The sequence below is a fragment of the Trichoplusia ni genome, chromosome 4 (assembly GCF_003590095.1).
Source record: "Trichoplusia ni isolate ovarian cell line Hi5 chromosome 4, tn1, whole genome shotgun sequence".
Classification (NCBI taxonomy): domain Eukaryota; kingdom Metazoa; phylum Arthropoda; class Insecta; order Lepidoptera; family Noctuidae; genus Trichoplusia; species Trichoplusia ni.
This window is the reverse complement of record NC_039481.1, coordinates 5,284,297-5,308,026: the sequence shown is the minus strand read 5'-3', so window position 1 is coordinate 5,308,026 and position 23,730 is coordinate 5,284,297. Positions and strand designations below refer to the sequence as shown.

General features: G+C 35.3%; 4 protein-coding genes and 1 long non-coding RNA gene across 5 annotated transcripts in view; 1 reads left to right on the top strand and 4 right to left on the bottom strand.

Moving 5' to 3' along the window:
- Positions 1-806: 806 nt before the first annotated feature.
- On the top strand, positions 807-6,042 carry LOC113492687. The gene is made up of 11 exons (XM_026870283.1): positions 807-846; positions 930-1,057; positions 1,148-1,269; positions 2,829-2,939; positions 3,444-3,532; positions 4,050-4,150; positions 4,760-4,825; positions 5,022-5,118; positions 5,204-5,318; positions 5,714-5,811; positions 5,934-6,042. Exons 2-10 carry the CDS (start codon positions 951-953, stop codon positions 5,803-5,805), a joined length of 900 nt encoding a protein of 299 aa, XP_026726084.1. The 5' UTR covers positions 807-846; positions 930-950; the 3' UTR covers positions 5,806-5,811; positions 5,934-6,042.
- On the bottom strand, positions 5,835-7,419 carry LOC113492688. The gene is made up of 2 exons (XR_003400519.1): positions 7,052-7,419; positions 5,835-5,968 (listed from the first exon to the last, which is right to left on the bottom strand). It is a non-coding gene; the product is annotated as an uncharacterized LOC113492688 (long non-coding RNA).
- A 1,003-nt stretch (positions 7,420-8,422) lies between these two features.
- Positions 8,423-11,986, bottom strand: LOC113492685 (decapping and exoribonuclease protein-like). Its single transcript, XM_026870281.1, has 4 exons — positions 10,668-11,986; positions 10,320-10,584; positions 9,239-9,377; positions 8,423-8,706 (listed from the first exon to the last, which is right to left on the bottom strand). Exons 1-4 carry the CDS (start codon positions 11,149-11,151, stop codon positions 8,479-8,481), a joined length of 1,116 nt encoding a protein of 371 aa, XP_026726082.1. The 5' UTR covers positions 11,152-11,986; the 3' UTR covers positions 8,423-8,478.
- A 148-nt stretch (positions 11,987-12,134) lies between these two features.
- LOC113492686 (uncharacterized protein CG16817-like) lies at positions 12,135-13,510 on the bottom strand. Its single transcript, XM_026870282.1, has 2 exons — positions 13,401-13,510; positions 12,135-13,321 (listed from the first exon to the last, which is right to left on the bottom strand). The coding sequence occupies exon 2, from the start codon at positions 13,314-13,316 to the stop codon at positions 12,846-12,848; it is 471 nt and encodes a 156-aa protein (XP_026726083.1). The 5' UTR covers positions 13,317-13,321; positions 13,401-13,510; the 3' UTR covers positions 12,135-12,845.
- A 1,024-nt stretch (positions 13,511-14,534) lies between these two features.
- The window catches only part of LOC113492684 (multidrug resistance-associated protein 4), a 31,483-nt gene continuing 22,287 nt past the window's right edge, over positions 14,535-23,730 (bottom strand). The window contains exons 8-25 of the mRNA XM_026870280.1: positions 22,645-22,797; positions 21,885-22,078; positions 21,313-21,477; positions 21,095-21,232; positions 20,333-20,500; positions 20,030-20,176; positions 19,302-19,522; positions 19,080-19,216; positions 18,650-18,859; positions 18,225-18,455; positions 18,043-18,149; positions 17,794-17,917; positions 17,056-17,226; positions 16,763-16,890; positions 16,530-16,652; positions 16,290-16,412; positions 15,659-15,819; positions 14,535-15,404 (exon numbers count right to left, since the gene is read on the bottom strand). Of these exons, the coding sequence (XP_026726081.1) occupies positions 15,134-15,404; positions 15,659-15,819; positions 16,290-16,412; positions 16,530-16,652; positions 16,763-16,890; positions 17,056-17,226; positions 17,794-17,917; positions 18,043-18,149; positions 18,225-18,455; positions 18,650-18,859; positions 19,080-19,216; positions 19,302-19,522; positions 20,030-20,176; positions 20,333-20,500; positions 21,095-21,232; positions 21,313-21,477; positions 21,885-22,078; positions 22,645-22,797 (2,972 nt within the window). The 3' untranslated portion in view covers positions 14,535-15,133. The remainder of the gene's footprint in view (positions 15,405-15,658; positions 15,820-16,289; positions 16,413-16,529; positions 16,653-16,762; positions 16,891-17,055; positions 17,227-17,793; positions 17,918-18,042; positions 18,150-18,224; positions 18,456-18,649; positions 18,860-19,079; positions 19,217-19,301; positions 19,523-20,029; positions 20,177-20,332; positions 20,501-21,094; positions 21,233-21,312; positions 21,478-21,884; positions 22,079-22,644; positions 22,798-23,730) is intronic.

The window sequence follows — 23,730 nt, the reverse complement described above, 5'->3', positions numbered from 1 at the left end:
TGACTTTAAAATAAATTGATTTCTTACCACGAAGACTATAAAGCTATGATAATTAATATTACTCCAACATCTTTAAATAATGAAAAAACTATTAATTTGCAATTAGAATTTAATTATAGTTGAAAAATATCAAATATTTTTCTTCGCCTTGTATCATTCTAACTAGAAGGGATACAACTATATAACTAACTACCAAGTGCAAGGGAATTCATCATGCAAGGGATATATAATATATTTTAAATCTGGTTAGGAATTTCTACTTAATAATTTGTAGTCAATACATTTAAGCTTCACACATCTGCATATCAGCGGAGGGTAGGTTGATATACAGAGTTTCTCAATATTTAAAATTGATTCCTATTTAATGAAATAATGTAGTGCATTCGAATTTGTTATTCCTTCCAGTAATTTTCAGGCTTTTTTTAAACTAAAAGTCAAATTCGAATGGGTATCCCTTTTTCTGCATATTCTAAAATCACTTTTAAATTAAGCGCAGGGCTCTACTTAAGAAGTAATTTTAATTTATTTAAAGTTAAATAAAAGTGCACTTGCAATTTTTAAGTACCTAAACAAATGGGCAACAAACTAACGATATTTATTAGAAATTGGCATCACCGACTTATTGACATTATTATTCTAGATAACAGAATACATATTCTGATTATTAAAATAGTATAATATAATCTATGGGATTGACAATTTGACATTGATTTTGTCAATAATCAAGAAAGAAATATAATACGAAACAAACAATAATTATTGAATTTATAAACACGCAAGTTCTAAAAAGTTTATAAACGTTGTGAAACACTTCATTTATTTCAATGAAAAAGTACCTAGTTGTATGTCAGTATAACAATTATTTAAGGTTTTATTTTCGAAACAAAAAAAGTATTGCCTAAAAAATAATTTACTTTTATTTTTATCAGGTAAAAATATTAAGTAGAAAGATGGAGTATGGCTTTACCCGTAATCGTAATGATGGATGGAATGAAAACTATTATGGAGATGACTACTATTATGGAGATGACTACTCTGGTGGCGGCAACTATTATGGGTTAGTAGTCACCATAATAACTTATATTCTCGATTTACTTGAAACATTGTAAACTACTGATATATCCTTATTTTTATGTGACTTCTACAGGTGGCACGATTATGGTCAAACTAGAAGTCATGGCAGAATACCACCAGATTTAAGGGGTCAGGGATATGGCCCAGAAGGACCATCATACCGGAGAGAAGAGAATCCTGCAGGTTACTTGTCACGTGAGTTGAATAAGCTGACTACTTCTTCAAAATGCAGCTTACATGTGGAACTATTAATCTTGCTTTATAAACAAGAGAATAGAAAAGAAGTGGAAGAACCTATATTTAAGAATGGAAACCGTATCATATTGTATCACTAAAGATATAAATTACACATATTATAATGGTTACAGTTCTGTAAACGCTACAGTGAGTATAACTTAATATTACACATAAATGCGAATGTTTTTGCAATACAGCTGATTTTATTAAAGGGTACAATGAACATGTAGTAAATTGTATTCAAATAATTTTTAAATAAACTATTTTGAACATTGTGCGACTGATATGCATGTTTTATATGAATTATATAAGACAATGGCGATTATTTTAATTATATGTAAATGACAAATAATTTAGTTTAAATGTATGTTAGTAAGTTATAAAGTTGAGTTTTAAATTTAAGACTAGGCACCTGCCTCACAATCACTGATTAGCCGCTATCTGGCAGATAAGTTGAAATTTTTTTCATTTTTTGTATGAAAAAATCTATCAAGTAATTGTAAATTGTAATGGGAAATTAAGTGAAGGTGGTGAAACAGGCCCATAATGTGGCAAAGGTACAGATGTGATTGCCATGTGTAATTATTTCGGCATCAATTTGGCACACAAAAATAGCATTATGCAAAAGCATGAAAGTCGTATTTTGCATTAATATTAAGATTACAAGCCACAATATGATTTGAATTAGCTAGATTATCATAGGAAACGAAATAATATTTTACTAAAACAAGTTTCACAAAGTTGTTAGGCCCTGTGATCACCTCAATTAAATAATAATTGAACAATGGTTTTTTTAGGTAATTCATAACAAATAGTGGCAAATATTTGTCAGCGAGTAAGCTGATGTTGGTCATAAGCCCTTAATGGTGACATTTGCATGTCAACTCAGTGTGACTACAACTTATTTACTCTATTCTGATCTCAAACACCAATAATATAATCAGGGCCGGATCTAGGAGCCCTGGGGCCCCGAGGCCTCGAGGAAACAAAGGAGTGAGGGCGCCTTGGTTCAAGTTATTTTCATTCACTGAAAAATTTATCGAGCTTTTTTACATGCATAGTGTCAATAATGTGGGCTTCTACCATGGTACCATATTTTTTTTTTTCATCGGGCGTGCTAGGCCCCTAGTCATAGTGGGCCCCTAGGCACTGGCCTAAAGTGCCTTATGGATAATACAGCACTGAATATAATTGCATGTTACTAATGCTGGGGCCAGCAATAAGAAAAGCCACAACTTAGCGCGATAATATTGCCGTTTAGCGTTAGGCGATTGCTCAAGTGGCGGTACATAAAAAAAAAACCGCAATAATTATTGTGATAATTAGCATTGACGTTAGACTCTAGTGTGGCCCCAGCTTAAGACTTCTCTGAAGCACGCAGAAGGTATAGTCTTCATCGTAAAAATGTGAGCCCTGCTTGTGAGGGTTGACACAGAAGTGTATAGCTTGTGTGCATGGCGCTCTACATTTTTTTGCTAGTTACTTTAGAATAATAGCAGTTGTCCACTTCTTTGCAGGTTATGGTGTTTCGAGACACAATGCCGCTCGGCTACCGAAAGAATTAACAAATCTTTATGGAAATGATAGCTGCGGACTTTGCGGCATAGAATTTACGTCTACAAATATGTGTAAGTAACAAGTCTGTTTTCAGTCATTGATCAAGGATATTCACGTTTTCTAGTTGGATTTTACTTATCTATATCTATACTAATATATAAAGCTGAAGATTTTGTTTGTTTGTTTGAGCGCGCTAATCTCAGAAACTACTGGTTTGAATTGAAAAAATATTTTTGTGTTGAATAGACCATTTACCGAGGAAGGCTATAGGCTATATAACATCACGCTGCGACTAATAGGAGCGAAGATACAATGGAAAATGTGGAAAAAACGGGGAAAATTCTAACCACGTGGACGAAGTCGCGGGCAACAGCTAGTGTTAAATAAAACATCATCTAAGTATCTGACCGCCTTGATCCGCCAAGACGAGCCCAGCGAAGCGCACGGGCACTACCTACCTTTTCTCGAAGCGCTTCGTCGTTTTTTTGAACCCTCATATCATAATATTTCAGGGAATTATTTCTGTACCTACTTTACTGACGGTGACAAATAAACTACTTCTATTATTTTTGCAGTTCAGATTCATTACATGAGCAGAAATCATTTTAAGCTTCAGAAGAAATGGCTTTCTCAGTATAAAGCAAGATCACGTCGTGGTAATATGGTAATAAGGCAATTTGACAATGTAGTATTTCTTTCGATATTTTGTCGACCGTAGACAGTTGTTCCTATAATATGAACTTAGATTTGAGATTTTATACGATTTGTTTGCTTGATTGTATGCAATAAAAACTACCAAGATTTTACACACGTACAAGTTATCTATACCTATTTCATTTTGTTATCTATATTCTCGTATCATTAATGATTATTCCTGTTCTTCTTAATGAATTTTGTTGCTGGTCTATGTTAAAAAATCGTGTATAGCTAGCTACTTTTAGACAAAATTTATCAAAATCGGATCAGCTTTTTTAAACATCCTCAGTAAATAAACAGGCCAACTATTACATGTTTAACTAATGCTCTGACACTGCATATTTTCGAGCGTAAGTTTTGTATGAAATACTTTAAAAGTGTAAAATACGATGTTTGCGATGTTTTCATCTATTTTGAGTTGACATAAATATTAAATGAATATTGTGTAAGATAATGAGACGTGTAACGTCTTTTATAATTTACAGGAACCGTTAAGACCTCGTCGATCGTACTGTGAACTGTGCGATGTTGAGCTTACCTCCGAGACCACCGCAAATTCGCATTATTTAGGGAAACAACACCGATCGTAAGTGTTCATAAACATATTTACTCAGGGTAATCGCAATTTTTTTCACATCGAATGCGAAGAATAATTATATTCATACGTATAATAATACCAGTGTATTACTTACTGCTGGACGTAGGTTTTTTCCTATATGTATGTACCTAACAGTGTTGTTATGGATATCCATATCCGTAACCGAAACTATCGGATATCCGAAATAAAAGTTACGGAAAGCTTTGGATAGGGCGGAGTCATTAAGATCGGTGGTCTGCCGGCCGGGCAAACCAAAAACTTGTCACGACGACGTGTCGTATTTACTATTTATACTTTATAGTAAAAATGACACAAACACACAAATCCCCAACAGTCCAATGTGTGTCCGAAGGTATCCGTAACTTTTATTTCGGATTCGGTTACGGTTACGGATATTTTTTTATTTCGGATATCCGATAGTTTCGGTTACGGATATGGATATCCATAACAACACTGATTTAAATAACGTGTAGATGCGGTTAATGATTTGGAGCATGCTGCGCGTGTAATTGTGGAAAAATAAGCGAAGTTTTATTTTCTATATTGCTCGTGTTTATTAGTCATGTGATAAATTCTAACACAATATGTTTGTTAAAGCATTGTGCTCGGACGTAAGCAAACGAAGAATCCTAGCCTGCTTCGCGAGGACATGAGGGATCGGCTGTGAGTAAACATTTATACATATTTTCTAATAGAAATCCAGATCAACCCGTGATTTTACACCCGAAAATAAACGTCAAATCGTTCCAAATTACTGAGTAAAATGACCTTAAATATATCTTAAAGAACTTTTGTACGAAGGTTGTCGGGTAATCGTAGGGTTTGAAAATTCCATTTAATAATCTGTAATTTGTTCCAGCGAGCGACTCATTCGTCGCGAAAAGAGATCCATTAACTTCGCTGAAGAAGTAGAGGAAAAACCTGTTCAAGCGGACTTATGTTGCCACATATGCAAGGTAATGGGAATAAAATTAAAGTAATAAACTGCTGCTAAAAGCTTTTACAAGTTTTTCCCACTGAAATAAAATATTTTTTTTCTAGACATCCGTGACTTGCCGTGAACAATTGACCATACATTTAAATGGTAAAAGACACCTAGCTAAGGAAAAGCATCATATATTAACGATGATGAAGGCCGCAAATACGGAGAGAAATGGTAATAATTACCTAAATATTATGTACTTTATTTTACACAGTTTTAAGTTCACATTATGATTGTCAATTTTGATAGAACCAGAACGCGTTCAATTTAATTTAGCTGTAGGGACCCATATGAAAAAAATCTACTTTATACATTCTAATACTGGCTGCTAACCTCAAAAGTGAGATATTTACCGCGTTGTTCTATACTTGATAAGAAATCTTTAGGATAGGTACAGGAGTTGTTTCTTTGTTTTCGGTTTTTATTTACTTAAAGTTTTATAAGTGATGTCCTAGGTGTCCGTTCGTGTAAACCTTCCATGTTTGATACTATTCGCACAGTAACAAAGAATCAAAGAAGAAAGTCCGAATATAATGTTTTAAATAAAAATATGCTTGTTTAATTTTCAGCACAAACTCCTGAAATATCTGAAGAAGAGGTTGAACGAGAAGATGAGGACTGGGTCAGCGGCCGTGGAGACTGGGATGATGATCCTCAATAAAAGCAGGTGATAAGAATAAAACATCAGAATAATTTTCATTATTATATTTTATCTATGTCTTGGTTGCATATTGTATTGTAGATGGTGGAAGTGGTTGTAGTGTAAATCAAATTTCTCTTTTTTTTCAGTTTTCTTCTTGGTTGCTACTGCAAGAACTATGATTCTGAAACATTAATTAATTGAAGTAAAATAATACCATATGAATTCATTCTATAAAATAAAGATTTAAGTAATTAATTGTCTGGTTTTATTAATTTGCGTACAATTCGCTCTGAGAAGGCCTAGACGTTCAGTAACATGTTAGGTGTTTAGCATAACTTAAGTATTTAAGGTGTGAAACCTACTTGTTACCTAAAAGCACAACAGCAGGGTGATTTTCCGGCAAAAAATGCCAACCTAACATTACCATGGTTGGACAGCATTTTTAGCTTATCAGAGTTACATGTTCTGTTTTCTAATTCAAGCTCGCACCTCTACAGTATACTGGTCATTTATACAATGTGTAACAGAATAAACGCAAGACCTTTAAATGGTCATATGGTGAATCGTGAAAAAAAAAATCGATTGCGCCATACATTTCTGGGCACACGACTCGACAAATGTGCTGAAATTTTATTTCGCATTTCCAGTATTAGTCCCATAATACAAGATGAGAATAATGACAGCTTTCAAGGTCTTGCAATTATTTTGTTACAAATTGTAGATGTTGCAGGAAGTAATCCTTTTAACCATGTGATGAGGGTGATCACTTTATGATTTGCTTCACTATTAGGTATCCTTTTTTCGGCTCATTTTTTTTGAGTACTTATGTTGCTCTTTTCAAAAATTGATTCTGTTTTTCGACTTCAGTTGCGAATTTACATTATTGTTTTGTGCTTTTGATACTTCAGGATTTGATCGATCAATGTGAATGCACTAAGTAAAAACACAATATCTGAGATACTAACTGGCCTATTCATGCAGTGGTATTTTAGGTGACCCTGACTAACCCTGATTGTAGGTACAAATACCATAGAGCACCAAAATGTGTGAGATAAGCATACATGTTTGGGATGTGTGGATGTTATCTATTTACTTACAAGTACGAACCTATTTCACCTATAAGAAAAGTTGTATGTATACCAGCGCTGTCTAGTTTGGGACTAGTGTCCAATGTTTATGAGAAGAGAGTGGCAGGCTGTTTGAAGCCTTATTCGCAGCGGGATAACTTAGGTTAGTAAGCAAAAAGTTAGTAATGTGTACTCACTAGCAACATGACGAGCGTCTTCTACGGCGTCGACGTAAACAACCCCGCGTAAAGCCAAACCATAGGGCCAGCGCCAATACTGCCAGGAGTCCAACCAGTAGCACACCTTGGACTTTAGGGTCGGAAAAACTTAAGTCTGACGATTGTCCTTTTTTTCCCTTCGATGAAGAAGACTTTTTGACGGCCGAGTTACTTTTGGCCATTTTCGAGGCAGATCTTGATTCATCTAATTGACCCATGTTTAAACATTATTTTTATATACTATCATTTTAAAGGCATTTTTATTGCGGAATGTGTGAATATAGTTTGTATTGACATAGATCTAAATGTCAGTAAGTTGTCATTTATTATTGGCAGAAGAATATGAGTAGAACATTGATTTGACCAAAAGGAGGATCTAAGTAATCAATGATTTATGGTTTCAAAATACCGTATGAATAAGTAGGTAAGTATTCGCTTACGTAATTTTTATGGTGTAAGGTCGATAAATTAGGTAGTAGTAGTTAGTTATCTACTACCGTAATTCAATGGCCAGGTTCGGTTCGTTCTCTTGTGAATTGAGTAACTAAGTTAAAATGCAAGACAAATTAGAATCGGACCTGTCTAAGCTGATTCTTGAATATCTGAAAGAGCATGGAAAAAGTGATACAAGCAACGCGGATGTATTAAAAACTAACGATATTGCGAGTCCTGATTTAACTCACTAGTAGCCGGTTTGATGTTATTGCAACACGGGAACTCAAATAAAATTAATTGTTATTTTATCCAGTGCCGGATTATTCCGTAGCAAGAGTAGCAAATGCTACGGTTTCCGCGAGTAGGAGGGCCTCGTGTTCAAACGCCTGTCTAACCGTAATGTAATGTTATAGATGGGTATAATTACCTATAATACATTTTTTTTATTGATTACTGCCGTCTCGATTTACTGTTTGTAGGTACTACTAACGCTGCACTATACACAAATTGATAGCGCAGCAAAACTAATAGCAGAATTTAAAAAGTGAGAACCTAAATCACACCAAAGCTAAAGGGCTTGTTGGCCGAATTTGCTACAGGCCCTGCGCTGGCTTAATGTGGCACTGAGTTAATCGCCTTTATTTTGAAGACTGACGAGATAGGAATATCTTTAAACATCAAAGATGTTCAATAATGAAAAATCCCTTTCTCTTCTTTCAGCGAATTCTGAACTATTCATAATAATCTTATTTACGGACACCCTCGGTGGGCAATTTCAAGTTTTCAACTCTTGTGCACATTTCTTATTGCCTACTTGGTAACCAGTGGCCCGTTTTTTGTTAAAACAATTAATGGTCACGTTACTCATGTTCTGTAACGGTCTTTGTGTAAAAAGGACTTCATAAAAATACTCAGTCATGATATAAATTAAATTTATTTAAAAATAACAATTGGATAAATGATTATTTAAACTAACTGGTAATATGACTTATAAACCAATCAGGTAAGAGCTCATATTCATTGTAAACATCTTTAGTTACAGTTATCTTTTGAAATGAATCAATATCAAATTTAAGGGTTACTGGAACTTTGGGTAAAAATTCACCTGGGCTGCTAGTTCTTAAAGCCTTAAAACACTTTTCTACATAAGATAGAAAATAATCCAAGAAGTCTATAGCGGTTTGTCCATCCCATGCTACCTGCAAAAAACAGAGTTTTTCAGTTAGATATTGGTATTGTTGTTGACTGTCAGTGTTCCACCCCATACTGACTTTCCAAATATTGTGCTGAATAATGCTTAGAATAATACGAATAGTGTAAATTTAAGCCAATTTATATTAATTCATCGGCCATTGAACAGCAGAATTCGGGCCCAGGTATACTTACATACATATCTACGCAAAAGTATAATCTTAATATATATAAATCTCTTGTTACAATGTTTGTCCTCAATGGACTCCTAAACCACTTAACCGATTATAATAAAATTCGCACACCCTGTGCAGTTCAATCCAACTTCAGAGATAGGATAGTTTAAATCTCAAGTTATAGTCGCAATTTCTTCTAACCACGCGGACGAAGTCGCAACAGCTAGTTTGATTGTATTTTAATATTCAATTTGATTTTAATATCGCAGTCTACTAATAGGTCATCAATTTTTGGTTAAGTGGAAGTTTAGTTCATGTCAAGGAATACTTGTTAGATATTATTTTAATTAACTAGCTTACTTACTCCACAGTATCTCTGGATATCGTCCGTTTCGAACCATTGCACTCTTTGTATAACGCCATCCTCATCTCTATAGCCCACCAGCAACCCCTTCAGTCCGGCTAGGTAGCATTGACACCAGCACCGTAACATTTTGTATTTTCTGTGATTATAAGTCAAGTAATTAGAAATTTACAAAATCTAAGTGTTTTTTTTCTATAGCCTAACATCTATAACATGGAAACGCAAAACCATAATATGGCACATTAGTATGCTTTTTCAAAATTGGATATAAAATTAAGAAACTATAAAAGTAGTAGGTAAGGTTTAAGTAAATACACATCCGCAGGGGAGCTTGTGGCGAGCTGCTAGTGAGTGGCGAGGCGACGGAACCTGAATGCCCCAGATGATCACTGAGAACTCTGTCTGATTAGAGAGGGGTTACAAGAGCTATATGCTGAGGCGAAAGCGTGTAATGGCGTAATAATGAGCAACCCCCTGCGTGTTTGTGACCCTCGGTGGTGTAATCGGTGTCACTTCTCTACTCCCATCATAACCGATCGTTCTGGTGTTGCCCACCTGCTGTGTATTGTGGCATCTTAGGGGCCCATCTATTCAGCGGCCGGCCCGCATGCCCACAAAGCATGTTACAGTACAACAGCCTAATTATTTTTACAATAGCTCTACTTCTACTATGGACCGGGGTTGAATGATATTTGTTATAGATGCCTCATTACATTTTAGATAAATGTTCTCAATAAGGCCTCTAAAAATCCGGTCCAGATATATTGGCGTGAAGATATCGTAAATTGAAAAAGATACAAATAATAATAAAACATGTAAAATGTAAAATAAAGACAAGCATTTGAGCACTGACCCACACGCTAGCTCAGTTTAGGTTAGCGATTTGAGATTCCAGTATTTAGGAATGCAGGTTTCCTCACGATGTTTTTTTGACCGTTTGGCGGTGGTAATTAAGAAATGAGGTACATACTGCTTTGAGAAAGATACCATTTTCCTGCGTTGGGATCGAACCTGCACCTAGTGTCAATCGCAAGGCCGCCACGAAATGTAAGAAATACATATCGTTCACTTATTCACTTACTTAAAGCTTTGCTCCTGTCTGTGACTATGTATTTCTTTATTCGTTTTTAACTCCACGTAATGGTTTTTTCTTAAATAATTTAGATTGGTTTTAAAGTCATTGGTTGCAGGGGGTTCCAAGTCGTCTGAAGGGTGTGTAGCAAACATTCCATCTGTTTGAGCTGCATAAAATAGTTTGTGTCGCCCTATGTGAGCACTATAACATATAAAAAAATCTTCATTTTCTATCACTGGCCTTTTTGAATCCGGTTTGTGATTTGGCGAATCTAAAAAATAATTAAAAATACAATAAACATTTCAAAATCATAGCTTTAACACTTGAACACATATTTTCAATTAAGTAATTAACCTGATAGCATGAATTGTTTCAGTTTGTAGCCCCAAGTATTGATCTTGATAAATTGTTCTGTCAGTGTACTTGCTTTGGCGCTTATTGTTGGAGCATCTACAGAGCATAAATAAATGCAATTGTCAAATAAACTCGCGACTATGCTGATCGGGTCCTGGTTTTGAGTACAGATCATAGTGCTTATCAGAACCCTGCGATACGTGACAAAAGTAATTTCTGGGCTGTGAAGAAATTTTAAGTAGTTTTTCCGATCAAGTAGAAATTTAAGCAACAAAGTTAGCTTTTCCTCATTCTCTTCAGAAGTACGTTTAATAGCATTTTCAATGTTATGATTCAAGTTGTACTCGATTTTACGTTTAGGTATTGAAGTTAAATATTTGAGTTGAGATAAATCAGGATGATATCGTCGTTGTCTGTCGACGCTTAAATACCCCATTATATAGGGAGAGTCTAATTGAGCAGATCTTTGAGACTGTGAACTCATATCCAAGCCTGGAGATAACAATTGTCCGTCTTTTTACATACTATTACATAACACAGATTAAAAGTAAGAATAAAATTCGAAAAAGATAAATACGTCTTAGAAAATCAATAGCAAAAGTGACAATAACAAAATAACAAACATGACAGAGGTTCGTTATTGTCGGTTCTGTCATTAGATATATCTATTATTGGCTGTGAATTTCTCTCTATGATTTCAGTTTTTTACTGCAGGCCAGCGGCTGCCAACTCATGTGATCTCAATAGAGAATGATGCATAGCAGAAGCCCCCTTGCCTTCCCATTTTCTGACTACCTCCCTCTATTTCAGCCCTTTTTGCGGCACGATCTCCATGTATCGCCACGTATGTATGTATGCCCCTTTTTTACCTGCTCAAAAAGGAGGCTATTTTTTATGTTTATGGATAGGCCTTGTTTTGTCTCATCATAACATCTTGCCTGTTTTGAGAGGTGCTCTTTCGTAATTATTAAGATCTTCTATATGACTACTTACCTACCAATTTTGTGAGGGTATTTGTATTTTTTTTTAATTCCAGAATCCATGGCATGAGTGCCTACAACCAAAGATATCAACAAATTTCTTGGATCAAGTTCCATACTCCAATGATTCAGATTCTGAATTGTAGTATTGAGTGTCAAGTGTAAAGTGTAAGAATGGTAAATAAAAACTGCGTTATCAAAAGAAGAATATAATTTAATGTGTGATGAGATTTCCTTAAATTAAAACTTCAAGGCAAATTTAGAAAAAAAAAATGCTTCCTGAATTGTTAGTAACATACCAAATAATTGCTATTTGAAATAATAGTGACGGATCAAATCTGAAGATTTGGTTTTTAAAGATCAAGTACATACTCAAAATAAAAATATTTTGTTACAGTACACACTTACACATATCATAACTAACATAGCAATTCTATGTTGAGTATGCTTAAATGATTGCTAAAACAAAAATAAATCTATAGATATCGATAGCAGCCATAGTTTAATCTTTGGAATGTACATTATTAATTGTTGACAGTGTTTTGATAAAAATAAGTGCACACACAAAAATGTAAAATAAAAATTATGTGACTTCATTTCTTTATTTTAGTTTTAGTTTATTAACCAAAATGGTGAATTAATTTTTAAATGTTCACTTTAAATTGCACTTCCTGACAGTGGTTGGTAATGTAGTCACACATTAACATAGTGTAAAAAGACGATGCTTTAAAATTAGTTTGTTCACAAACAAAGTAATAAAACAATACATTGACAAATACTTAAAAGAATAATGCATAAGAGGTACAAAGTACAGGCCCATGAACAGTTTTGTTTAAGATTTTCAGAGAATTCAAACTATTTCATTAATAAAACATACTTATAAGCACCAATGAATCTAATTTATAAAAGTAAAGTATTGTTAACTGATAATAAGTTATATTTTTTTAGCTCGCCAAATTAACTTTTAATAGAAAGTTGTTTTTGAAAATGAAGTAGTATTTGAAGCCCAATCAACAATCACCTGAATGCTAATGTAACTTTAATGCAGATCTCACTCCTAAATTAACATACCTTAAATGTAATACATTTAGGAGCTACTACTACCACACTATTCCTTGTATAAAAGCGCAAATATTGTCCATAATTACAAATTTCTAAAACTATCAGAATTTTTTGGCTATGTAATACTGAAGACCTTTTACTCTATATCAGGAAGATCTTCTTCTTCAGCCGAGCTGTCGTCTTTTTCATTTTCATCACCAAAGTCTCCCAGTTTACTAGCAAACATGTCATTCATATCAGCCATTTCATCACCACTCTCATCTTCATCTTGCCAACGGTTGAAGTCAACTTTAAGCCAATGGTGTTTCTTTTTGTCACTAGTTAGAGCCGGCCAGAAAGGAAGATCAGTTTTTTCTTTCGTTAAAACAACCTCAATTAACCTCCCTTTGTTTGTGTATGCACTTTTGTCTGGATCAATGTCGGCATATAACGATATAACTACTTCGTGTAACTTTTGATCGGGTGTACAAATTCCTTTAAATATCACCGCTTTTTTCTCAATTTTAATGTCTGGTTTCTCACATTCTACATTAAATGTCAAAAAAACACGAGCACTTCTCTGAGCCCATGATACTGATGGTGGGGTAGCGATTATTTGAGATGTCATTTTGTCTGAAATATAAATTATTTACTTTATACTGAACTCTCAATTATATACACTCATTATATTTACTATATGTATTGTACTTACAGAATATCGTATTCCAGAAAGTTAATCTCTCTGACTTGACAGCTTGGTTGGTTAGCTTTTGATACTTTGCTTGCTTCACTTGGGTACGAATTGTCAGAAATAATAGTCACTATCAACAACGCAGTGTTACCAGATTTAAATTCGAAATCTTACTATTTCGTGTAGGAACATAGAGTAATTATTAAATAAAAATCTAATGACAAAACTAGAGGAGGAATTAAACAATTATCTTGTTTGAATATTTTTTAAATAGAAATCTCAATATAAAAGAATACCCATTAGCAAAATGTAACTTTGTTACTTATTCGAGCTATCATTTTTAACTGTTGATTGAGAATTGATAAAAATAATAAGTAATAAACGGAAAACTAATCGTAATTATTGTTACTAGAACTCTTTAACTATATCGTCCTTAAAACAAAGTATGTGGGTATAAACATGTAAACAAGATTTTATTACCATTTAACAGTATCTGATTAAATTAAATTAATTATATTATTAAGTTTCTATCTAATCCAGTTCTACATAAGTCAGGAGATAGCAAATTTTGACAAACCTATTGAATTATAGAGTATTGAATTCAATCTTCTTTGAAAAATACTACTAAACTAGTAGTATCGGAGCTCTGTTATGTTGGTTACATTGACTGACTGACAATGTTTAAATTTGAAATGATCTCTAAACTCATTCTTTGCCTGGTCAAATCTATTTACACTAAAACAAAAAAAAATACATATTTGGTTATGAAGGGTTCAATGTCCGTCATACAGGAAATATAACATTTTACCCTCAATTACATTGTAGTTTGTAGAAACGCCTAGAACATAATGCTGGGAAGTGATTTTTATCTACTCCCGGCGCGATAGATTATTATTTTTCATCCGACTTCAAGAGGGAGGATCTCAATTCGCCTTATTGTTTTTTTTATGTTTGTTACTTCGAACTGAAGGACCCGAATTTGTTTTTTTTTCATTTATCTTCAAATATATTTTGCCATTTGATCAGATAAAAAATGATCAAGTTTGGCTTATAAATGCTTGTTTGAAGTCGGTTGAATGTTTTGGATGTAAAAAAATATTGTAATTTCGAATGAAATAAAATGAATTTGTTTTGAATGAAATAAAACACGTAAAATAAAGCTTATGTTATATTTTTCGAGGGTAACCTCTATGGCATTCGTAATGGTCACTTTTAAACTTAAAAATCATTACTGATATGATACAATTTCATAATTAAATAAATAACACAGTTTTTTTTCCTGCACTGTACTTAACACTAAACTCACACTCATATAAATTCTTTTATCTGCATTGGAATAATGCATCGCTAGAATTCTTACTAACCAGTTTGTGTTTGATATCACTTACGATCTGCTTAATTCTCTTATTATAGGAGGTTTATAGTATACTTTAAAATTGCTACATTGTTCGACATACTTTATATATATTTATGTAAGTAATTTTAAATGCAGAAAATATAATAGGGTTACAATACATATCACACTTCTTAAAATACTTGTATGGTGTCTCCGCGTAAGATAAACAGAGCATCCGTCCGCATTTTCTCGAGATTTCTTAACGTAGTACGTAGTCAATATTTATCGCGTAGATGTAACTGTTCATGTAGGTACAAAAATCCTTAAAATAACATAGTATTTCAAAAACATTATTCCAACACAATGGCAATTAAAACTACTTAAAAAGAACTTATTTTACTTATTAAGAAAACCACTGTTATATGACTCCGCCATTGTCAAGATATGTGTTCTTTGCTATTTGATACAGTTGGGCGGACATTTTTTCACTGGTTTCCTTCACCATCTTGGTAAAGTGTCCTTCGGGGTTGTTGAGAAGGTGGTAGGGGTGGTCGAACTCCACCAGCCTGCCGGAGTCCATTACCATGACCCGGTCCGAGTCCATGATGGTGTTCAGTCGGTGAGCCACTGTCAGCACAGTGCAGTCGGCGAAACGTGTCCTTATGGTTCTTTGGATAAATTCATCCGTCCTGAAAAATGTAGGTAAGAAGGTAAATTAAATTACTGAAAAACTTTTGTTTAAAGAAAATCATCAGTCATAATGGCAATCTAAATAAAAAATTGAGAGTCATGCTAGGAAAAAAATGTGAAATAAAAGTTACAAATTTTACAGCTAATTAATTTGTGATTCAATACAAATTAACTTAAGCCTCAGTGTACAGCATCATTTTTTGATGTGAGTCTAGGTATATGTGCTATATTTTTGTAGCAAATTATATCATACTTAGGGTCAACATTAGCAGTGGCTTCGTCGAGCACCAGGATTCGGTTTCCGCGCAGGATGGCGCGCGCTAGGCAAACCAGCTGGCGCTGTCCTAGCGAGAAGTTGGAGCCTCCCTCCGATACCTTGAAATCCAGTGCCGGCACTGCAGCCTTTAGGTCCACCTACATAAACAGAGAAGATATTAAAATTCAGTAGATGACTTCAACAACCTACTACCATACTAAAATATAACTAAGTACAGCTTATTACTTGTTGTATGTACACGTTTTTATTTAACCATACACTGGGCAATTATGTACTTTGAGCATCTAAAAAAGGTTTTAGTGTGAAATGCACATTCGCAGAATAGTTTTCTAGAACGGCGACTCGCGCCGAGCACTCCGCTCAATAGAATCGTGAACTATTGTAAGTATGTACGTACTATAACACCAACCGATTTTTTGAACATTTCCTACTTCATTTAAGTAGCTTGATGCCTTTTGACAAATGCCTATAAATTAAAATGTATTGCCACAGTAACGTCTGGACTGATATAAATGTTTTTTTTAGCATGCGCTTGGTCGGTACCCTCTGGATGGCTTAGATTCACAAATCAAAGTTATGACTACAGCTTACTTAAATTAATACTTACAGCTTCCAGTGCCTTCCAAAGTTGCTCGTCTTCATAATTGTTAAATGGATCTAAATTGTAGCGAACAGTCGCGGAAAACAACACTGGTTCCTGAGGTATTATGGATATCTTCGATCGCAACTCCTGTTACCAAACAATAAATTAAGATTTAGAATTATACAAAAAAGACACGCTTATTAATAGTTCTGCTGTTTTTGGGCGACTAAAGCTTTTATGCCTATCTGCACATAATTTTCTTACCTGTAGCGCTAGGTAGCTGGTGTTGACGTCATCAATAAGGACTTCTCCCTCGACAATAGCGAGGCGGAACAACGAGGAGATCAGTGACGACTTGCCTGCGCCAGTTCTCCCGACAATACCAACCTACAAACATTATAAATTACAGTTACAGTAATACAAAACCTTAAGAACTAGTTCTAAATATAATTTGAATAAAAAACTATAGAAAATAAGTAGTTAAAAGGAACAAGAACCTTCCATCCGCTTTCTAAAACTAGGTTGAGATTCTTGAGCACTGGCAAGTCTTCAGGCGTGTACTTCATGTAGCAGTTTCTGAACTCGATGCGACCCTTTGATGGCCAGTCTTTGGGCGCTTCCTTATCTGTAATAAAAACAAACAAAGTGAGCTGCAGTTTCTCTGACTTATTTGAAAAGGTAGAGGGTGTGACATAATCATGGTGAAATTATTTTCATTCATTACATAATTTCATGTACGAAAAAAAATTAAGACAAAATATGCTCGATTAAAAAAATGCAGAATACAAACCTCCTTTTTCCCATTTGGGTTCGCGTTCTATATGCGTGTACTGCAGTATTCTTTCAACGCTTGTCATTTGAGATATCACTTCTGCGGTCTGTCGGACCCCAAACTGCAGCATTCCAGTCAGGATCAGAGTCTGCGAGATAGCTAATCCGACGTTTCCAGAGAATATCGTTTCTGTTCACAAAACAACATTGTTAGAAACTGAATTAACTATTATAACCCTAATGTTGTGCAATTACTGTTGTTAGTTTAGCTATTGTGGGCGCATAATTGGATTTCGTGCTGTTGACTCACGTACAGCTATGTTTCTAATTGATATTTATAGAGTAGATATCCAATTATGAAAGATTGTAATTTCTTAATTCTTCTTCGATCTAATAAAATTTATGTATCCAATATTGCTAATAAAGTGTATCTATAGCGAACATAGGAATTATTAAAGAGGAGGTGGTTTTTAAGTAATTTCTGATACGACTACAACACAACTCTGCCTTATCCTTATCCACTGCTCAACGTGGCTTTGTTTGTAAAAAGTAAAATATAAAATATATAAAATATTTTATACAACGACTCTCGACCTCTTGACTTTTTGCCTCACTTAGGAAGTGTAATTTTCCTTACAGATTTGACGATAATACAAAGAAGCGGAAGGCATTTTTAGAAGGCATATTTGCACATACATCACATAGGTGTAAGTAATATGGTGGAATGGATATGTTAGGAATATAAAGCTTGACTTACTACTGTCAATGACGAGGAAGGCGACGATGACGATAGTGAGATATATGACACAGATGAAGTCCAACCAGAAGCCCAGTGTGACTCCGCTGGCGAGGTAGCTGCTCCACGTGGACGTGTGTATGTCCTGAATGCAGAACATGAATTTGTTAAATTACGCGTAAATACTATAAAAACTTAACTTGAGGATAGATACTTTATGCGTACGTACAGTATGTACTTGTTTAGGACAGATAGTAATGCGAAAATTACCTGGAACCTGTCGAACTCCTGAATCAATCTTTTTTCTGCACCAGCTGACCTGATGGTACTAATACCATTGAGGGTTGCAGACATATGGGAGAACACTGGACTTCGGGCTAAAAAGTTATAAAATAATTATTAATTGTCATTCCATTGCTAGTAAAAGATAAAACTTGGCATTTAATACGTACTTGTGCCTTCAAGCCGTTTGATAGATTGGGCCGACTTCAGATATATTTGTAGAATTGTGTAGAAGAGTAGCAAGATGATGGTGGTAGGTAGAAGAGTCCAGATGAGAGCCGCCGCGTTAAGGGCCAGTATACTGAACATTACCAGGTAAATCTGGATACATTCTAGCAGGAACCGCGGTAACAGTTCGTCCAGCGCACCGATATCCTTGGAGAATCTGTTTAATATACGTCCTACGAGGAAAAAAAGATAGATATAATGAAAGTTATATTAATTATAACTAAATATATTAATTTCCCATCCTGAATTAATATATTCTTTTTGAGGACTCCTCCTAAGAGTTCAATTTGTATAAAAATCAGAAAATCTCGAAATCACAACTGCCATTAATCTAATCATAAGAAAATATTAAATTGATAGGGTTTACCTGACGAGTTCGTGTCAAAGAATCTCATGACGCCTCTGAGCATAGAATGGAACATGTCGTTGTGCAGATTGCGGGAGGCCGTCATGCAAACCTTGAAGAACATGAACGCCCGAGCCGTGATGAAGAAAATGCAACAGACGATGAGAGCTGAGTAAACGTACAGGTACTGCGAAGTGTCAAGAGGGCCGATGAAAGCGTGGATGTCTAAGTCTGAAAAAATATGTCAAAAACTTAGAATCTATGCCTTGTAAATACATAAACAGAAATTAGTTTTGTTGAAATTAAAGTTGTAAAAATGTATCCGGTAAATTTTTTAATGTTTCATACTTCTATCCAGTCATATGATTTTCTTCTGAGAGCAATTACTTAAGGCAGAATTTATCAGAATATCTCTTTCAGTCTTTTAGTTTTTGAAGAACCATAACCTTACCTGGTTTCTGATGAACACCGGAAAAGTAGCTAGATAAGTTGAAGGTTCCATTATGTAGAGGCGGTGACCTGTCCACGTGGTAGTCCTTAGTGGTGATGTTAGTAGCTGCTTCTTTTAGAGTTGTGACTTCGTTTGTCCTGATACAACATTCAATATTTTATTACAGGTCTTAAGTTTACATACCACACGAAATGTTTTTGAAGAATATTGATAATGTATTACCAGAATGTGACCCAGTAGTCGCAGAGCGTGGCGGACAGCTGGCCTATCACGAGCAGTAGGATCATGAAGAGTAGTCGGGGAGTGCGACCGCCGGCGCGAAGGTAGGCTCCGTAGACGTGCCAGCCCATAGAGCCCGACTCGCGTTCCTCTTCCTCCATCTCTTGCGCGACGTCGCAACCTCCCGTCGACTCACACAGCGAAGGACGACGCGTTGTCGATAACTAGAGAGAAAAGTTTCATTAATCTCCTTATAAAACCTTCTCGTGCTTCCAGTCAATAAAATGGCTAAAGGAATGTATAAAATTGCATGATGCTTATAAACCAAGAAAATAAGTAGTCATAAGAATTTACTTCTCATATGACGACATCATTCCGACCATTTCCAAGACTCGTATCAATAAATTTAAATTCAATCAAAACCCGACTTACCGTTAGCGTGCAAAACTGAAACTTATGCGACACAGTTTATGGTAGAGTTTCATTTTAAAAGATTTCAAGCTTTTAAAGGGGTGAGGACTAGTTTCGTATGCCACGTCTTGCTATGAAGAGAAAAACTCTTGTCACGTACGATAGACATCACATCGGGTGTTTCGGATTGGTTAATGCGTAATACGATATCCTAGCTACTTACTTAAATTGAGGGGAACATGTTTAACTAGGCCCCGAAAAAGAATTATACAGGTTTTCCAGCCTGTAACCATAATAGTGAAATGTAACAAACAACTTACTCTGGCAGAAGTCCGCCTGGACATCGGCGGAGGTTTCTCCAAATCCTTCTTGTCTTCATTTTCATCGTGACTGGATGACAATAACTTGGCGAAATCTTTGCCCGTTGTTACTAGTTCATCGTAAGTTCCCTTGGCATCCACAGACCCCTGAAAAGTAGTAAGTACGTAGATATGTTTAATATTAAAGTAGAAATCATAATACGTGCTACAGGATTTTGAATGTTTTAACAGAAAAAAAGACTTTTCAAGCGTATTAATCCGTTCTAACCAGAACAACTCTGTGAGTACTGTCCCGCAACTTACGTTATTCAAGATGACGATGTAGTCAGCAGCCTTGAGGTAGTGCAGCTGGTGCGTCACCAGCACGCGGGTCGTGTGTCGCAGATAGCCACTGATGCACTCGTCGAACAACTGCCGACCAACGTGCGCATCTACCGCTGACAGGGGGTCATCCAATAGGTATATATCAGCCTGTAACAAAATAATGCCCGTTAAATTTACTGCCCTCTAGGATATTACGTAACACATTTCATTTATCAAATGGAAAAAAGCGTGAGGCTCTTAGAGCATTTCCTTCAAATTCCTCAACAGATAAAGTCTATGTTCTATGGACGATAAATAGTAACATCCGGAGAGCGTCCTTCGATTATACGAATCACGTACACACATCAAGTTAGAGGATAAGTAAATATACGTCCATTGAAACGACGCGGAAATCGAAGTGTAGCCCTAAACTACATTCCTCCTTATATAGTAGTAAAATGAAGTCAACTTGAAATGAAGGTATGTAACTTACGAACAGGTTGTTACAGTGTTTTGTGTTTGGCTTTATTAAACTTTAGTTCTTAGAGACAAACTTACACATTTTGCATTAAAATAAGTTCCCAGAAGCTAAGAATTCCGAAGTTGTACACTTGACGTTATTATCAAGCACGAGTTGGAATTTCCCTAACGTAGGTAATATAAAGTTTCCCGATGAAATTTTTGAATTCAATATTCAAATTACGTGCCAACCACAAGTTTGCTTGACTGTAAAGAAAATATATAGTCTGAGAACGTGGGTACCTGTCTGTACACAGCTCTTGCGAGGTTGATGCGAGCTCTTTGCCCCCCGGATAAGGAAGCTCCTCTCTCTCCTACTAGTGTCTGGTCACCGTGAGGAAACTGTTGGAAATCTTTCTGCAGAGCACAAACTCTGACTACCTGAAAATTACAATGCGATTTGGTATCATTTTGCATTACTACGTGCCAATTTTTTTATGTGCTAGATGAGTTTTACTTACTTCTTTATACTTTTTGGAGTTGTACGGTAGTCCAAACAAAATATTTTGTCTAACTGTGGCAACAAATAACCAGGGTTCTTGGCTGGCGTAGGATAGTGGTCCAGATAAATAAATACGGCCATTAGTTGAACGCAGTTCACTCAGGAGCAATTGAAGAATAGAACTCTGGAAAATTTTACAATTTTAAACTCTCAAACGAAAAAACCCGCTTTCTGAGAAACGATATTAGTGGGTTTTTATTTCCAATTTTTTTTGTCGTACTGTCTCAGTTATTTCGAGTCGTAAACATAACCTTTTTTGTAAGTGTTAATTATTTAAGTATTCGTCAATAAGGAACCTAAATTTACGACAATTACGACTGAATTGATTTTTGCGGTATTGCTAATTTCATTAGATATGCCTGTTATGTTGTTTTTATGAATTGTCATATGTTTAGTTTGTACCTGGATCTATTTAATTATAAACGGAAAATAAATTGACATCAAGAATCGATCATAGTCAGTTAGTATAAGTCGTCAGGCCTTTACAGAGGGGACAAATATTAAGGGGTTCTAGTAGCATGTTACAAATACCTTTCCAGAGCCAACAGATCCAATGATTGCGCATAGTTTTCCTTTAGGCACAGTGAGGTTGAGGTTGTTCAAGGTGATGGGTCCGTCGTCAGTCCAGCTGGCGCTCACGTTCTGGATCAGAATACCGACGTCGGGGTTCACTGGCATCGGGCACAACGTCGAACTGAGAACGCCTTTGTCATTGCACTCGAAACCTTAAAGTGTGTAATGGAAAACGTGAATATATTTGCAATACTAGAAAAAGAGTTTTTTCTCATCCATGGATGAAGATTTCAGCACTAATATCTAATGAACCGTGGATCCACAATGTCAAAAATGTTTAGAGGATTAGTGTAATACCAATGTGCAAAAAATTCTAAATATATGAAGAAATCAGATGTTGTGTGTGATTGCACAACTAGACCACAACCGATATTTAATTGAATAAATATTATGAGTCTTGCCAAGTGTTTCAATCGGTAGCAACCACGTGACAAGGGGCGATCAATCACTTTATTCATGTTTATTGATGGATCACGTTTATGAGGGATTATGTTAATGCAATTGACATATTGACGATAGATTTATCCTTATTGACAATTTCTGTAGACTAAACAATTAAGTTAACACCTCAGCCCGTTTGATTTATGGTTGGTTTGTTGTGTAAATTATAAACAGTGAAAGTGCTGACTGCAAAATATGATAGCGTCAAAAGTTTTCCTTTATATTTCGGTATACGATTTAGCCTAATAAGGACCTAAATGTTGAACTGATAACTTACCAGGATTGTAGATGCCTTCTTCATCAATTTTCTTGAAAGTGTTAGGACGCAGATCCACTTCACTCAAATTTTTCATTTTCTTTTGGTTGTCCACACTTTGTACTAATTTAGCTATGTCCACGTCTGGCACACTGCGCAGGTCTTCTCGTTCATCTGTTAGTTACAAATCAAACATATTACGTCAGGCATAATTATGGTCTAATACACGCGAGGAAAGTAAAAAGCATTCAACCGTAGTACCCAGAATTCAGGGCATTGTTTTATTGATAAGATAGATAATAACTTCGTAGAACTGGAAACATAATAATGCTAAATACTAAGACTATAGCCCAAATCGAAGGCTTTGATTGAGACAATCTTTTCTTTTTCTTTGCAAATTATTTGCCTTAGGGCCGATTTTTCAATCGCCAGATAACTTTTATCTGACGAATAAGTTTTACGTTTTGACAGCTTTTGTATAGAAAATATGTCAAACGCCCATATTTATTCCTCAGATAGAAGTTATCTGACTATTGAAAAATCGGGACTTAAAAGTATAATCATTACCAAACAAAAGCACTTAATGTTAATCTATCTCCGTGTTAGTGAGCTGTTAGTAAGTAAGTACGTGCATAAAGCGAGAAAACATGACATCACGGGATGTGTGTTAACACAATAAACGATGGTTAATCAAATATTCGTTACAGAGTAATGACGCATTGACTGCATCACTGTACATGTACCCAAACTATTCTAGCAACTCGTACCCGAGAGTAACATGGCCTCAAGACGGAGAACAGAAGTATACGCTTCCATGTTCATCGTGAGGCACGTTGGTAACATTATAGATACCGTCAACTGAAGTATGTTGAACATTTTTACCAACGGGAACGCCTGTGGAATTCTCTGATGTTATTATCTAGCTTTACGTGTAATTGAAATACCTACGACTTGTTGGCATACAACTGCCGAAGTTATGGCAAATGCTTATTCTGACTTGAAAACAAATACGCGCTTCGGTGCTTCTCATACACGGTACGCAGGAGTTAATAGATAAGGTATGAATTTGGTTACTTTCGTTAGGGCTATAAGAACCATGTTTAATCA